Raw genomic sequence first — 16,733 nt, 5'->3', positions numbered from 1 at the left:
GACCTGCATTAGCAATCAACCAATCTATACACATCATGAAACAGAAAAAATAAATCTTTTAGAGAAGTGATTACCCCACCCCCACTCCCACACAGAGCCTTCAATATAATATATCTTAACCATTATTTAAATGCACTCACTCACTCACTCACTCACTCAAACACTCATTTTCTACCGATTATCCAATATTTGAATGCATTATTATTTAAAATATTCTATAATTTTTTAAGCTTGATTTCTTGCTGGTGTTACATTTAATCCTTTATTCACCCAGTAAAAAAAAGTTCAAAAGTAGTCAAAACATCATTAAATAGAAATTAATTCTTTGAAAATATATCTTTGCAAAAAAAAAATATTAAATCTGTAACATTTAAACAAAATGTCTTCAAAATGTGTTCAAATGTTCTTGTCATCAGACCATATCTCACTAAATGAAAAAGCTGTATTAAAACTGAAAAAATATTATATAAGGTTTCTTAAATGGTACACATATCAGATGTCATAAAGTAGAACCCTCTCAGAGTAAACCAGGTTATTTCTTAGAAAAATACATAATACAAATGAAAATGTGTAGAATTTATAATAGACATAGCCTATATTACTCAGAAAAAATACTTTATTATCAGAATTTATACAATGATGTACTGCACTAGATGCCGTGAGTCAGTTACACGGTTTGCATACATATTAGTATTGTACATGATGTTCACTGTAAAATAACCATGTTAGACTGATTCAACTTTTTAGCTGAGCAACCAATCAATGCAAGGCTACGGCCTGATGTTTCTGCTAAGTCAGAAAATTTGCACAGCGGCCAAAGGGTATGTAATGCTCACAGTCTACCTAATATGATTGTCAAAACTTGTAGTAATAATAATAATAATAATAATAATAATAATAATAATAATAATAATAATAATAATAATAATAATTGCATGAAAATGTGAACCATAATCTGAATCAGTATTGTGATCTTGAGTTCATCAAGGATACTTTCTACAGTTCTTCAAAGGTTATTCATTTTAGAATGTCTAAGCCACATTAGTCTGTGCCTATCATGATGATGTGTAAAAAAATATAACAGAAATTTCTTCCTTAATTTTATTCATTCATTCATTCATTCATTCATTCATTCATTTGTTCGTTCGTTCATTCATTCATCCTGACCACCGTTTTCTGGTCAAAGTCACAGTACATTTGGATATTTTTCACTGGGGCACCGATTTACACCTATAGGTGTTCCTAGAGTCATTTTAAATCTTAGAATAGGCAACTCACTTGTTGTATTTTTGCAAGAACTTTGGAGAACCCAAGAAAAACAAAATAGATATGTAATGCATTGCGCAAATGGTAACCAGAACTCTATCCTTCCATAATTTAACAAATTAAAGGTTCGAATTGATCCAGATGGCCTTAACAAATAAGATGTTTATCTTTGAATCTAAGCCAGTTCTTCCAACCCCTGCTAGAGTTTAAAGCTTTCTTAGTCTTTTGTTTTATGTGCCACAAACCTACAAACATCTCAGATATAAAGTAAAAAGAAACATACAACCCTGATTAGAATTTTAATTTAGCTGTAAAATTAGAGCAGTATGGTTTGGATAGATAGGCTCTGCTTTGGTTGCAACTAATATTTCTTGAATTCTTTCACCATATTTGCTTCCCCTCCACATGTTCTGTCCACCAATTCACACGCTGTTGCAGTCTCTTTTCTTTTTCACTATTCATTATACAGGTCATTATTGATGACCTCAGTGCCTGTTTCATCCCGTGGATCATAACTGCTGGGGGAAATAAACTTGCGCTTCTTGCCAAAGGTGGAAAAAGTATTGTGGACATCAAGCTCACTGCGATTACTGGGCCGCAAGGTACAGAGGGCAGATGGAGTCCCAGGGATGTAGACATTGTGATGGTAGTCTGGTGGAGGATGAGCATGTGATTGACCTGAAGGCTGCTGCTTTTGGGGTGTTTTTGTGGGGGTATAGCGTGGTGTCCATGCCCGCTCAGGGAGGCCTGTTGCAGGTGAAGATATCTTACACTCTGGGTCAGTAAAAAATGGAGAGAGATATTATACATATAAAAGAACACAGATGTAACCCAATATAGTATGATATAATATATATATATATACACAATGTATATATAGGTAACATTACTACCACTTCATATGCAGAAACGATCCAACTGCTTTCATTACAAATTTGTAAAAGACATAAATACAGTGTTGCCATTAGGTTATATTTCAATGTGTAGGCAGACACTGTGTACCAGTTAACTCTGAATTGAATGTCCTTACTAAATAGGTCAGTAAATGTTCTACTTACCTCTTATTCGTGTTCCCCATGTCCAGTACTGTCCTGCAGCCACTGGATTTACATAATTCTCAGAATCAGTCTGCATGACTTTCCTCATAAGGGTGCCATCCATATTAACTGAGTTATAACTGAAAAGACATCACAGAGATCATCTTGATTACTATATGGGATATATACTATATTGTCTATGACAAGTAAAATACCAGGATGGGGTGAACAAGTAAAACATGAAACTTAAAACTAAAAAGACAGGTTTAGTGCTCATGTACTGATTTACTCTAAGTGCTGAGCTAGAGAAATAAATCTGTAATGGTATAATTATACTGCATACATATCCTAATGAAGTAAATAAGATAATGTTTTGAAATGTATTCGGCAGGAAGACACACACATGCACTGCACAGAGAACGTTATAGAAGTGTGTGCGTGTGTTATTTACCTTTTCAAAGTTGATGTTTGATTCTTGGCCAGAGCCCAGTTAGTATTGTCTTGTTTTAACTGCAACATAAAATTCAATTTCAAACTCTCAAGAAAACTGTAAGGGTGTTTATTCGTGTGTGTGTGTGTGTGTGTGTGTGTGTGTGTGTGTGTGTGTGTGTGTGTGTGTGTGTGTGTGTGTGTGTGTGTGTGTGTGTGTGTGTGTGTGTGTGTGTGTGTGTGTGTGTGTGTGTGTGTGTTCCCCTGACTTACGACTGCCATCTTGTGTTCAAAAGTATAAATGATTGGATTTCTTCGAGGGTGAACTAAATTCCACTCCACTTGTGGGCCGAGACGCAGCGGGGGGAGAGAACAAAGCCGCTCCTGTTTGTTCTGAGTTAAAACCAACGAGTACAGACTGATTCCGCACTCTATTAATTCCCTCAGAACCCGTGATAGGGAGAGCGGGGATGTAAGCAAGTTATTAGATTAGTCATTTACAATGCTTTACCAAAAGCAATTAAACCACCGTCGGGATGAAACGAGATGAAACCCTATTAATCTTCAGAGTAATCCGCACCAGACAGAGCATTAATTAGAAAACAAAAATATGTTTAATCGTTCAGTGGATTAGAAGCACGTGCTTTAATATATTTTTTATCCACTGATGTTTCCTAACTTTAAAAGCACTGACTTCGATGATATAGGAAGCTGGAGTGTCCTTCACAGTCGTTTGCACATAGTCATATTTCACTCCGACTTTATTATCTTCAGTGTTAAAATTTAATAATGTTATGTGTAAAACCTATTAACATTTCTGACACCTTTCTTTATGTCATGATGAAAAGTTCCAGTTTTATATTTAGTTTTAAGTAAACCCTTATGGAGCCTTCTTATTAATAATAAATTGGACCTATATTAAGTACCTTTAAAGTCCAGATAGTTCCATCTAGTGGATTGAAAATATAGCTCAAGTGCACTGTGTTTCCCTCTCTCTCTCTCTCTCCCTCTCTCTCTCTCTCATTTCTTTCTCTCACACACACAGACACAAACACACACGCACACATAAACACTCACACACACACACACACACACACACACACACAAACACACACACAAACACACACACACACACACACACACACACACACACACACACACACACACACACACACACACACTAACATAAATTATAGCAAGATAAATGGATCAAGGGAATCTATCAAACAGAATAGCTCTAATTTTAAGTCCACCGTGTATTGCTCGTATTATACAGCAAATAATAGACACGTCTTTTGCGTGTGCCCTTGAGACAGTTGGGTGCCCTTGGATACTTCGTAGCTAAATCAATCAACAACAAAAAACTTAGAAATAAAGATGTATAATGAACAGGGTTGACCTTGTATTCAGAGAATCGGTGAATCACACATTGCAGTTTTTGCTACAACTTATGTATATTGACTTTTATTAGCACATAACATCCATAGTAATAGAAAATTCGAAAACGCCCTTAGTAATAACTAGATGCTAATGAGAATGTTTTTATGAAAACATCAGGTATATTGTGAATACTGAATTCGAAGGAAACTATGCAGGCCTCTGGCTCTAAGCAGGGGAGCTATGTCTGAAGAAAACACAGAGAGAGACGGGTGAAAATAGTCGGTCTGTGGGAAGCAGTGTAAAGAAAGCATTTTGTCTAATGAAGGCAGTAGATATAAAGAAGGCTACACATAGAACCAGTGTTATCTCAGTGAGTGAGACGCCTTCGCTTGTTGAGAACAGCTGCTAGTCGAGACGTTCTCGTTTGTTTTTAATCGAGTTTATTGACATAGAGAGCTGCAGTATACTTTGACATTTTTTTATTGTAGCACTGAATGAAGGTCAGCTGGGCATATACGAGTACGAGTACGAGTAAATAAACACCCATAAGTTAATTCATCACTGGTGATTTTCTTGTGTATTTCCTGGGGATTCTTGCTTATACTCCAGTATTTCGGTTTGAAAGTCCATTAACTTTAAACTGTTGATTTACATTAGCAATCATTAGCAATGTTTATTAGCTTGTCATTTTTTTCATTACAGAAAAAAGGTTGCTTAAGCATGACAGACTGTCAATATACTGTTTCTCTGTCAGTTATATAAAGCTGCATTTTACCTCGTTAGGGGTTGTTGCTCCGTTATTAGCTGAAGAGGCGCGGCTCTGTGAGCTCCATGCCAGATTTTCAGTCTCCTTAGCTGCGTTATTTCTCGGCGTGCTCGGACTGTATGACTTCATGAACATGAAGTCACTCTTAGCTGATTCGGGTGTCAGGCACACCTTGTAGCAGTAGTTCTGAGCCGTGGTCCCGGTACTGTTCTCCACACAATTCGTGGGCACCTTCGTCCCGGTGGAAATCTGCATATTCAGGTTGGACTTTTTGCATGCTTCGGCGGGCGGCTCGAATTCGAGAGTGCAGCACGTAGAACCGATAGAGGAAAGACTAAAACCTCCAGGACAGTCCCGGTCTTTGTAGCACTTCAGCGCTGCCAGTACGATGATGGCTACTAGGAAGATGAGTGATACCACGCTCAACGAGACGATCAGATACAGGGCGAGGTTAGAAGGCACTCGGCGGCTGAGAGCATGTTCATCGAGGTCTGACAGAGACTCCGGCACGCCGTCCACTAGCGTCAGAATGAGGGATGCGGTGGACGAAAGAGAGGGTTGCCCATTGTCCTTGACCAATATAACGAGTCTGTGCCTTGTGGCGTCTTTGTCTACGAAGCGGCGGATGGTCCGAATTTCACCCGTGTAAAGAGCGATGCTGAATAACCCTGGGTCCGTGGCGTGGAGCACTTGGTACGAGAGGCGAGAGTTTTGCCCGGAGTCCGCGTCCAGCGCTGTAATTTTTGCTACGAGGTAGCCTGCGTCCGCCGACCTAGGCACCGTCTCTGTAGCTGCCGTGCCGTTCTTGGGCAGAGGGGAAACGACTAGTGGTGCGTTGTCGTTCTGGTCCAACACAAACACGCTGACAGTCACGTTTCCGCTCAACGGCGGGAAACCGGCGTCCCGCGCCTGCACTCGGATCTGAAAGTTGCGGAGCTGCTCGTAGTCGAAGGAGCGAAGAGCGTAAATGTTACCATTGTCTGAGTTAATAGAAACATACGTGGACACTGGCATGCCCCTTATTTGACCCTCGAGAATAGAGTAGGATAAATAAGCGTTCTGGTTAGAGTCCGGATCTATTGCGCTCACAGAACAAATGGAAGCGCCCGGTGCGTTATTCTCGGTAACATAGACGGTGTATGATGGCTGAAGGAAGCGCGGAGGATTGTCATTAACATCCGACACAAGAACATTAATAGTTTTCCCAGTGGAGAGCGATGGCGAGCCTAAATCTCGAGCCGTGAGAGTGATGTTGTGTTCGGCTACTGACTCTCTGTCCAGAAATTCGCTAGTCGCCAATGTGTAATAGTTTTTAAAGGACGAGTGGAGCCTAAAAGGTACGTGGCTGGGGATCTGACAGTCCACTGCTCCGTTTTCCCCGGAGTCACGATCCATGACACTGATCACTGCTATCACGGTCCCGGGAGGCGCGTCTTCCTGAACAGGTGTGGACACAGAGGTCAGGATGACCTCTGGAGCGTTGTCGTTCACGTCCAGTATATCGACAAGCACTTTACAGTGTACGGCCACAGCAGAGGGACCCTTGTCTTTAGCCTGGACATAGAGCTCGTAGACGCTGGCCTTTTCGTAGTCAACTATTCCCTTCACCCGAATTTCACCCGAGAAAGAATCTACACTAAAAAGCTCGCGTACTTTTAAGGGCGCATGCCCGCTGAATGAATATACGATATCGCCGTTCGACCCTTCGTCTAGATCTGTGGCGTTGAGCTTGAGCACTAGTGTTCCTCTCGGTGCGTTCTCCACAAGGCTTACCCGGTAAACGGATTTGTCAAATGCAGGGACATTGTCGTTCGCATCCAGAACTGTAACCAAGATTTGAGCAGTGCCAGAGCGCAGCGGAGATCCACCATCCACGGCGGTTAGGACCATTTCGTGCATTTTCTGCTTCTCCCGGTCTAAGGGAGACTCCAACACGAGTTCTGCGAACTTGCTTCCGTCGTTGCGCGTCTGCACATCCAGCACAAAGTGTTGGTTAGCACTCAGCAGGTATGAGCGGAGCGAGTTGGATCCCGCGTCTAGGTCTTGCGCGCTTTCGAGAGGGAACCGTGAGCCCGGCGCGGCAGACTCGGTAATCTCTAGATTGAACTCGCTCCACGGAAAACTCGGAGCGTTGTCGTTAACATCTAAGATTTCAACTTCTACTCGGTGCAGTTCCAGCGGGCTTTCAATGACCACCTGCAAGTGCAGGAAACAAACCGGACTCTGTTCGCACAACTCCTCTCGATCAATCTTCTCGTTCACAAACAAAATCCCGTTTTCCAAATTGACCTCTAAATACTGTTTCCTAGCTCCGGAGACTATGCGGAATCGCCTGGCAGACAACCTAGTGACATCCAAGCGCAAGTCCTCGGCAATGTTACCGACGAATGCGCCGTGGTCACGCTCCTCATTAACCGAGTACCGAACCTGTGCGAGCACCCGGTCCAGAGCGCACATACACATAAGGAGGCGAAAAGCTGACCACGTTGATGTCCATTGCCTCCTCTGGAGCCCTTGATCCATGTCGGTTATGCCTAAAATCCTAGGTGACCAGACGCATAAGTTGTGAAAAGTGAGAGTTACTTTAAAAACAAATAAAATGTTTAATAGTGGACATCATGGCATCAAGTCTATGTATAATATCTAGATAAATAATTTCAGAAAAGTAGTAAGATCCTTCGGAAAGGCGCGAGGTCTCTCAGCGCTGTCTCCCGGCATGTGTGTGCGTGTGTGTCTGTGTCTGTGTGTGTATAAGTGCGTTGTGTGAGCAGGGGATGCTTGCACTTTGATTTTACAACGTATTGGAGGTTTTTCAGGAACGGGTGCGAAGAGAGTCAGGAAGAATTGGGAAGGGGGGTGGGGGGCGTCGTAAGGCATCGTTATTGGCCGATGGCGACCATAGAGTATAATTACTGTATATACACGATTAACCCGCTCACCGCCGCGCTGGAAAATGCACTTTTAGTCAACATGACAAGACCTGGAAATAAAGGAGTGTTCCGTAACTGTTTTATGTCTCCCCTTTGGTGACTTTGACTTCATAATCCCAGCAACAACGGAATTGTTATCATCCTAAATTTCAGTGTTGGGGATTGGGAAAATGCATACGTACAAAAACGCCGCTCTCTTATAGACGTGTTTATGTATTTATGGATTTTGCCAGTAATCCTTCCTTAGAGAGCGGTGATTTATGAGCTTATGAATTAAGACGGTTATACAGTTATTGTTTTGATGAGACAAAATTGAGTAATGTCTCCCTGAATATTTAAAATGCAATACTAGCGAGTGCTTGTTATGAAAAATAAAAATAAAAAAACTAATTTGACGGTACGAGGGTATGGACTCAGCATGCTCTCTCTCTCTCTCTCTCTCTCTCTCTCTCTCTCTCTCTCTCTCTGTCTCCCTGCCCCCCCCCCTCTATCTATCTATCTATCTATCTAGCATGCGCGCGAGCGCTTTGTAGCATATTTCTTCATATTTAGTTAATTATAAAAGCAGGGGAGGCGGGAGAAAGTAATAAATTAACATACTAAACCCCTTCACCGCACCTGCAGAAGAGTTAAAATCAACTGCGTAGATTTAAACAACTCTGAACACAATCTGTCGCCAGACATAACCTCAAGCAGATGGTTAAGCTCCAACCGAAATGATTACATTCCTGAAAAAAATTACATTGAGTTCCACTACACTCGACTTCTTCGTTTTTAATTAACGAAGTGGAGGATTAGCGCGAAGCTATCCGGGATCAGCCGCGTTACTCCAACCCAAGAATACAAATTTTTAGTGGGGGTGAATAATCTAGGCGCTCTTGAGCTGCAACGACTGGGTCACTGGGCGCACACATTAACATGCATTACACGATCCTGTTTAAACCCGGCTCATCTGTGGAGCATAAAGGCCATTAATGTCACCAAAACACCGCACTGTAACACACAAATAGTGATAACAAAAAAAAAAAACATTACAAAGTACTGGACAAAAACAGGGAGATTACTACCATCAAATAATTAGTTCAAAAGTAAGTGGTTTAAAATACTAATAGATGGAAAGCAGTCTATAGTGGACTGTAGAATTAGAAGTTTTTTCTTTTGTACTTCTTTAGTTGCAACATTTCAATGAAAATCTGATTGACATTTGACATGTTTGAGCGTTTGCATACAACAAGGCACTAACCTATAGGCTATATTGTGCTGTCCATTCTCTGCATAATCGTGTAATATTTTTCCAAATATTATCCTTGAGCGCCATCTACTGGATTTCTAAACAGTTGCAGTCTTACATTTTATTTATCAAGGTTAACCAGCGTTTAAATTATGAAAGGAATAAAAAATCATATATATAAGAGATTATAATAAATAGGCATAGACTACATTTTCTCACACAGAGATCTGACAGAAGAAAAAATCACAGTTCTTAGTCTTGAAAACAGTCATAATGTAACTGAGCTACTATGTACCACCAAAGTGCAATGTGAAAGAAAGGAACCATAGTCTGATCTCATATCAGATAAAAAGATATTTGACTAAATACTTGTTAAACACACTGCATAGATCCATAAAATACCACAGTGACACAGGCAAATCAAAATAGTGTCAAACATTTTAGGAATCTGTGGCAAGGCTACAAGAGAATGCTGAATATATCCAAGGCCAAAACACAAAAGACACGACAGGCAGAAGCATCTCAATAGAAAGAAGTAAAAAGAGAAAAAAGGTGGATAGATGGTAATTTACCAATGCTTTCTTTACCCTGTGAGGTGAAATTGATTTTTCAATGCATCATTTTATACCAAATAATACCTTAAATTATAGTAGATGTTTTGCAGTCATTTGGAATTCTTACCCTAGTTGTGGTGAATAGTTGCAAGAAAGTTGTATGTTTAGTGGGCTAAAGATTTATGATGTGTATGCATCCTCTCATTATGATGTGTACTTGTCCTCTCATTATTTTCAGAAAACCACTTTACAAAATAGATCAAATAAAATTTCTTCAAATCCCACATCCAAGCTCACAATAGCATCATTACAATTACTTTACAGATTATCTCATAATTTTTTTATTGACCCAAATATAACACTTGACAAAGAAAAAGAGGTGGAAAAATAACTTAATCCATTATGCGAGTACTCTCTCCTTGTTCACACAGACACACACCACAGTCTTGTCTTCATGAAAAATGGTTCAGTTCCACATTCAACACAATGCAGGGCTTGCAAGTTAATTTTCCAAAGGAAAGTATACAAAGTGGCTCCAAGGACATGTTTCTTTCATTATCCCAATCAAGAACAAGAACCTATTACCTGGGAAAGTGCATGTGGGGTAAGGTTAATAAGCTTTTAAGTAATTAAGGTGCTATACATTCTACATAAAGCTATACTTTAAAGTAGAATATAAATGATGCAATTTAGATAATTTTCAATTACCATACCAATAAAAATAACAGTTATTTGTAAGAGTGTATCATGTGTACAGGCTAAGAGAACCTGCATAAACATTTAGGCTGAAAAAAAGGAAAACCATGCATTTTAAGTCAACTCTTAGGCTTTACTCAGTCTTGGAACGCCATCTAGTGTCCAGATTGAAGGACTCCCGAATAATGGTCAATGAAAGAATCTTAGACCTTGGATATGTGCATATGATACCCTCAGATTCCAGTTCTCGGCTGACAGGAGTGGTAGATAAGGAGTTGTCTTATATTCTTGTACCTACCTCAACTCAATGTTCGATGTTTTGTTCATGCTGAAATGTTATTATGCTTATCACAATTGCAAAAAGTGGTCATTTGAGTGTTTCTATATGATTTTATACATGATTGTGTGACTGATGTAAGGGGTGCTGCTGCAACATGATTTGCTGCTATAATTACAGTAAAGTGCATTTGTTCAAGTGTTCCTAATAAAGTGAACACACACATATATATACCCATGTACACACGCCGCTTGTATAACATATGGAACTTGTTAAATACGTTGTACAGCACTATTACATGCGCGCCGGTGTAGCCAAGCGGTTACTTCTCATTAAACACTTCATGACCTGTGCGTTTCGGGTTCGAACCGCTGGCGCCGTCTGGCGTTTTTATCATTTCCAATATTTTTGGAGTGAAAATTTAGGGCTAACATTCTTTCACTTTGTGATTTTGTTAAGTAAAAAGTGAAGTGCTTGGTAAAAAAGTGAAGTGCTTTGGGGGCTATTTGTACCCTTTTAAAGCTATTCTGTTCCCCCTATGTTACTATTCCATCCAACAAACGAAAAACACGCAATTTATTGATCCCTAAATTATCAAAAACGTCAGACAGCGCCAGTGGTGCGATCCTGGTCACTCAGGAGTAAACCAGACTGAGATCCAAAGAAGTAACCACTTGACTACGCTGACGCGGACACAGAGCTGCTCTACAGCTTACTTAACTTATATAAACGTAATATATGACCAGTAAAGTGCAGATGTTCACACCTGGGAAAAATGTGCACCTGTATAAGAATAGCTGTAAATCAACACACCTGTATAGGGATATCTGCAAATACACACTTCCGTGTCTCATGGATATCTCATGAATCTTGTTTACCGCATTTTAGTGATATTCAGGTGTTATACTGACAAAAACCAGATGATTTCTGTTTACACATTAGATTAGCATCCTAGTGTAGTTTTGGCAGCATTTTTAGGTCCAGTAGGCTTACTGATTTAAAATATGTCACTCTTGCCTGTCTTTAAAACTTGGGAGTCCTGGGTGTATTAATATTCAGGTCTCATGATATTGATACAAGTGAGCTCCCTTCAACTAATTGTGTGAATTCACATGACTTCAGACTGCAACAGAACTAATTTAGAGATTATTCAAAATGTATACATGATTGTATGACTGATGTATCGTCAGTGTAGCTAAGCGGTTATTTCTCATTGAACAGTTCATGACCTGTGTTATTCGTGTTCGAATTGCTGGTGCTGTCTGACATTTTCATCATTTCGGGCTAAATAAGTTGTTAATATTTTTGGGTTGAAAATTTAGGGCTAACATTCTTTCAGTTTGTGATTTTTTTAGGTAAAAAGTGACGTGCTTGGTGCTTTTGTTGTCTATTTGTACCCTTTTAAAGCTATTCTGTTCCCCGTATGTTTTTATTCAATCCAACAAACGAAAAACACTAAATTTCGCAATTTATTGATCCATAAAATCATTAAAACGTCAGACAGCGCCAGCGGTTCGAACCAGGGTTAACCCGGTAAGTGGAGAACAATTCCTTGAGAAGTAACCGCTTAGCTACGCTGACGGCACCTACGACCCGATATATAGCACATTTAACGAGTACTGTAAGCATAGCTAAAAGTCTCTTTAAAACAAAATTGAAAATATAGTAGATAAATACGGGAACAATCCACATTGTTTTCTTTAATTTTCTTTCTTTGTTTCTTTATTTTTTTTTATCATTTTGTTCTCATTACTCATTATTAAGATATTCTGCTATACCTAAAATCATTATTTCTTTATTAACAACCAAACGTACGTGTCACGTGACTCATACGTCTTGAGTAAAGGATTACAAAATAAAAGTCATAAAAACCGTCACTGCAAAACTGTACACTTTTTAATATTAACCGGAAAATCTTTCGTAAGCAGCTTAAGCTTTAAAATCAGGTGTGGAAAAATTAGGGCAATGGATAACATGTTAAAAAAGTCTGTTTTTTATTTGTTTTACGGAATGTAAACGTAATTTTTTGTTCGTTCTTGTAACTCAGTAAGCTTCGCAATACGACATGCCACAAAATGAATGTAAGAGGAGTCTTAACACCAATCTATTATTAAGAAAATCATATTTACTTCTTATTTATCCAGCAATTATCAAAAACGTCAGACAGCACCAGTGGTGCGAACCTAGTAACTCATGAGTCACCAGATTTGAGTCTCGAGAAGTAACCACTCGGCTACGCTGACGCAGTGACACGCCTGCTCTACAACTTACTTAACTTATGTAAATGTAATATATGACCAGGAAAGTGTAAATGTTCACACCTGGGGTAAATGTGCACCTGTATAAGAATAGAGCAGACTTAAGTCGACTTATTGAGTGTGAATGTATACCTTAATCCATAGGTGCTTGCAGACTAAACAGCTTTAATTGACTGAAACATCTGACATCCTTCAACCCTGACCAGACTCTCTGTTGATAAACTGAAAGATAAGCTGAAAACTATCCCCAGTATGAAGTGATGAGATACGATTTGATGGTGTTCTCAGGGCAGGGCTCTCAAGTTTTGAAGACAGGCAAGCGTGACATCTCCATCCCCCCAGCAAACTGAATATATTCAATATATTCCATATTTAATATTCACAATAACTGAAATGAACTGCACCGAGCGCAATACACACACACATACACACACACACACACTCACACAATCAACTGTATGGGCTACAATGACCCACACCAATTACACACTCTTCCAATATACATCTATGTCTACAAGACCATCATATTAAACTGTTTACATGCTGTTTTGCACACTGTTTTTGCACATGCTGTCTCACATTTCAGTCATTACTGTTTTGCACAATACTTTACAATACCTCATGTAACTGCTGCTATAATACTAACGTGTTCATTCCAGTATTTCCTCACATGTAATATTGTTTGAACATACAGTATTTACACTGGTCGATGCTGTTTTTGTGTATTGTCTTGTATTTTTTGTTTTCACTGTCTTTTGTCCTGCACTGCCTTTTTTGTCCTTTGTCCTGCATTGTCTTTTGTCCTGCACTGTTTATACCAGGTTGCACAGATGCACTTTATGTGTCTATGACTAAGTCCTTAGCTTTGTCTTAGTTTTATGTAGCACCACGGTGCTGGAGAAACCTTGTCTCATTTCACTGTGTACTGCAACAGCTACATATAGTTGAAATGACAAAAAAAACCTTCTTGACTTGGAGGACTTTTTCAGGAACAGGTGTATTAATTTTCAGGTCTCATGATATTTCAGATACAGGTGAGCTCCCTTCAACTAATTGTGTGAACTGACTGCAGACTGCAGACTGCAACAAACCTAATTTAGATATTATTCAAAATTTAGACAGAGAAATAAAAATCATATAATATGTTATAATATTTTATTATTTTGTGGTGTTTCAGTAAGGTTACTGAACTGAAAATATTTGCATACTTGCCATTATTCTTAATATTTTCTCTGACATAGTGGGTTTTTTGTAACACCATATATTCTGCACTGTAATTAACTTTCTGATCAGTTCAAAAAAGTCATTGTGTAATGTTTTAGGACATTTTAGAGCAATGCACCTCTTACAACTGCTATGTGTGTGTGCATTGAAAATGGAATGTAGGGGGGATTTAGTGGTTGTAATAAAGGAGTATTAATTTAGAAGATGCAATCAAAAATCTCAAATCCAGATTGATTATTGATGGGACAGTTGTACCTTTGCAAATCTACAGAGCCAAACTGTCCACAAAAAGCCACCACATCCTCACTGAGCTGCCATATCTGACTATCCAGGGTGTTGTGACGCAATAATAAGTTCTCAAAATAGCCCACAGGTGGTAGTATTGCTCCACTGTCTCACCATAGTTTGATCCATAATTAAACGACCTGGGTTCACTTCGATCAGAACAAGTCTAGACTTACCTGCTGTACCTTCTGTTAAAAGCATTTGAGTGATTAGATAATTAGAAAAGAAGATGAAAAGTGAAAAAGTTAAATTGTGCCTGAAGCTACATTTAAGGGTTTCTGAGAATCTATTGCAGGAACAAAGAGAACATGGCCACCCCAGTGTTTCCAATGATGAAACATATTTCATTTTTGTTTTTTTTTTTGGTTTTTTTTTTGGTTTATAGTTCATTATTGTAGATCTTATATTTGGCAGAGTCATTTTTAACCAAAAACGGGGTGGTTTTCCTTAATGTTGGTATCCTTTCCTGCACTCATAATTTTATGGGTGCAGTATGCATATGTCATCAGACAAGTTGTAACAGCGTCTTACAGCAAGAAATCACTTCAGAGCATGTAGACAGGAGAGCTACTGAATAAATACAGTGGCTTAGTTTCGTGTTTCCCAGTGCAGGTCCTTGAGTGTCCCTGCTCTTTACAGAATAATGTTTGTTCTTATTATTCAACGCACGTCATTTCTTAAAAGTCTTGTCCAATTAAGGGAATACCTGTAGATAACATGTGGGTGATTGCATTGGCATTCTTAGAATTGAGCAAAGAACCTGAAATCTTTTTATACAAAACTCAGAGCAGTTGTTGAATCTTTTGGTAATTGTTCAGACAAAAGACAGATGTTGGTTTAAAATCCCTGGTATAAACCATTATTGGGGCTTATTTGTCAAATTCCATGCAAGAATACATTTGTAAACCATTTGCAAGATGAAAGTAATGAAAAGCAATTTAAAAGAAATGCATAAAATAAAAGAGACTAGCCGTTCAAATAGAATATAAGAAATGGTGTTATTCTCTGCATTACTGTAAGATATAGGAGGTGCTATTACATTGTGTGTCATTTTTCAGCGTTGTGTGAACTTTGGCATTTTTAAAGTTTTGTAGGCATCAAAATGGAGATAAACTATAACAAGAAGATATTTAAAAATTTACGGGTGATTTTCAGTTATCAAAATACAGATATGAAGTGATTCATCATTACCAAAGATTTCACAAATAAGGCCTGAAGAAGACTTGCCCATAGAATTATGTTTTGTGATATTTGTAAGTGAGATTTGTTATATTCTTTCTCAGGAAAGGGTAATTATTGCCTGTGGTAGTCTTACAAAAAAGCACAGATGGAGTAGGTAGATATTACGTTTAAAAATGCTGTACTACTCCTCTAATAAAGTGAAGGAAAATGATCCAAAGAAATTTTCTTTATTTTTTCTAGTTTCCTATGCCAAGCATAAAACCAGTTGCCAACATTTAAAAGGGCTATTTGCTGGTTATAACATTGTGATTAGGTCATACTGTATTGTTAGTATGTGTGCATCTGTATGTGTGCATTTTTGTGTAAAGTGTGTCACTTGTGGTGTGTGTGCAAGGGTGAGGGCATTTTGTGTGCATATCTTATCCTTCACTTTACATTGTGGGTCTGGCTGCTGGGTTCTAGTGTAGATGTGGTTTACCACTATTGTCTGTGAGGCCATGTATTTGTGGTTCTCTAAGCTGAGCGATGTTTCACATTTAGACAGACGTTATGGTGTTAGTGGCTGCACAGTGGATTTAAAGGAAGTGTGTGAGAAATGTGTATAGATGCAGACAGCATAGATTTCAGATGTGTGCACTGTTTGTTGTTTCACATTTGAAGGTATTGTATGTTTTCTGGACAGATGTGTGGATCCTTTAAGTAATCTATAGTGTAATGTAGTATTTTCATGATGTGTGTGACTTTTTGTCATATGGTGAAGCATGTTCCTGTGTTCAGACATATATGTAGGTCTGAGATCACTATATGATTCGAATATGCTTCTGGTGGTGTGTGATGTAGGGCGTGTGTTTCCTGTGGGTTTTTGGGATATGTTTTTTATTCCCATAATTCCTGCAGGTCTCGGGTCACTACTCAGTTCTCACGCAAATTTTTAACATTCCTTCCTGCTGCAGCCTTACCATACACCTTCCTCTGGGTTTGGGCTGTGGAATCTTTCCACCGTGCCGCTTCCAGAGGCCGTATTCTATCTCTCTTCCCCCATTTCTGTTTCCCTTCTTCCCTCTTTCACCCTCCTTCTCCGAGTCCTCCACTTTCCCGCTGAGTCAGCTGAGTGGAATTGCCGGGATTACAGGTTGGAAGTGATGGTAGTGTGTGCGTAAGTGTGTGCGAGAATCGTCTAATGATTCACAGATAGCAGGCCTAGAGTTACCACCAGCC

The 16,733-nt window shown here is 39.1% G+C and overlaps 1 protein-coding gene across 1 annotated transcript; it reads right to left on the bottom strand.

Moving 5' to 3' along the window:
* Positions 1-779: 779 nt before the first annotated feature.
* si:ch73-233f7.1 (uncharacterized protein LOC100537710 homolog) lies at positions 780-7,572 on the bottom strand. The gene is made up of 4 exons (XM_060886067.1): positions 4,888-7,572; positions 2,755-2,813; positions 2,325-2,443; positions 780-2,040 (listed from the first exon to the last, which is right to left on the bottom strand). Exons 1-4 carry the CDS (start codon positions 7,399-7,401, stop codon positions 1,721-1,723), a joined length of 3,012 nt encoding a protein of 1,003 aa, XP_060742050.1. The 5' UTR covers positions 7,402-7,572; the 3' UTR covers positions 780-1,720.
* Positions 7,573-16,733: the final 9,161 nt, after the last annotated feature.

This window comes from Tachysurus vachellii, chromosome 14 (assembly GCF_030014155.1).
Source record: "Tachysurus vachellii isolate PV-2020 chromosome 14, HZAU_Pvac_v1, whole genome shotgun sequence".
NCBI classification, from domain to species: domain Eukaryota; kingdom Metazoa; phylum Chordata; class Actinopteri; order Siluriformes; family Bagridae; genus Tachysurus; species Tachysurus vachellii.
The sequence above is the reverse complement of the archived record's forward strand: the minus strand, read 5'-3'. Positions and strand labels throughout refer to the sequence as shown.

Excerpts from the sequence above, each read along its gene's own strand:
- si:ch73-233f7.1 (XM_060886067.1), bottom strand. The coding sequence starts at position 7,401 with ATGGATCAAGGGCTCCAGAGGAGGCAATGGACATCAACGTGGTCAGCT. Across the intron at positions 2,814-4,887 it reads GAGCAACAACCCCTAACGAG|TTAAAACAAGACAATACTAA; the intron begins GTAAAATGCAGC and ends TTTATGTTGCAG. Across the intron at positions 2,041-2,324 it reads ATGGGGAACACGAATAAGAG|AGTGTAAGATATCTTCACCT; the intron begins GTAAGTAGAACA and ends TTACTGACCCAG.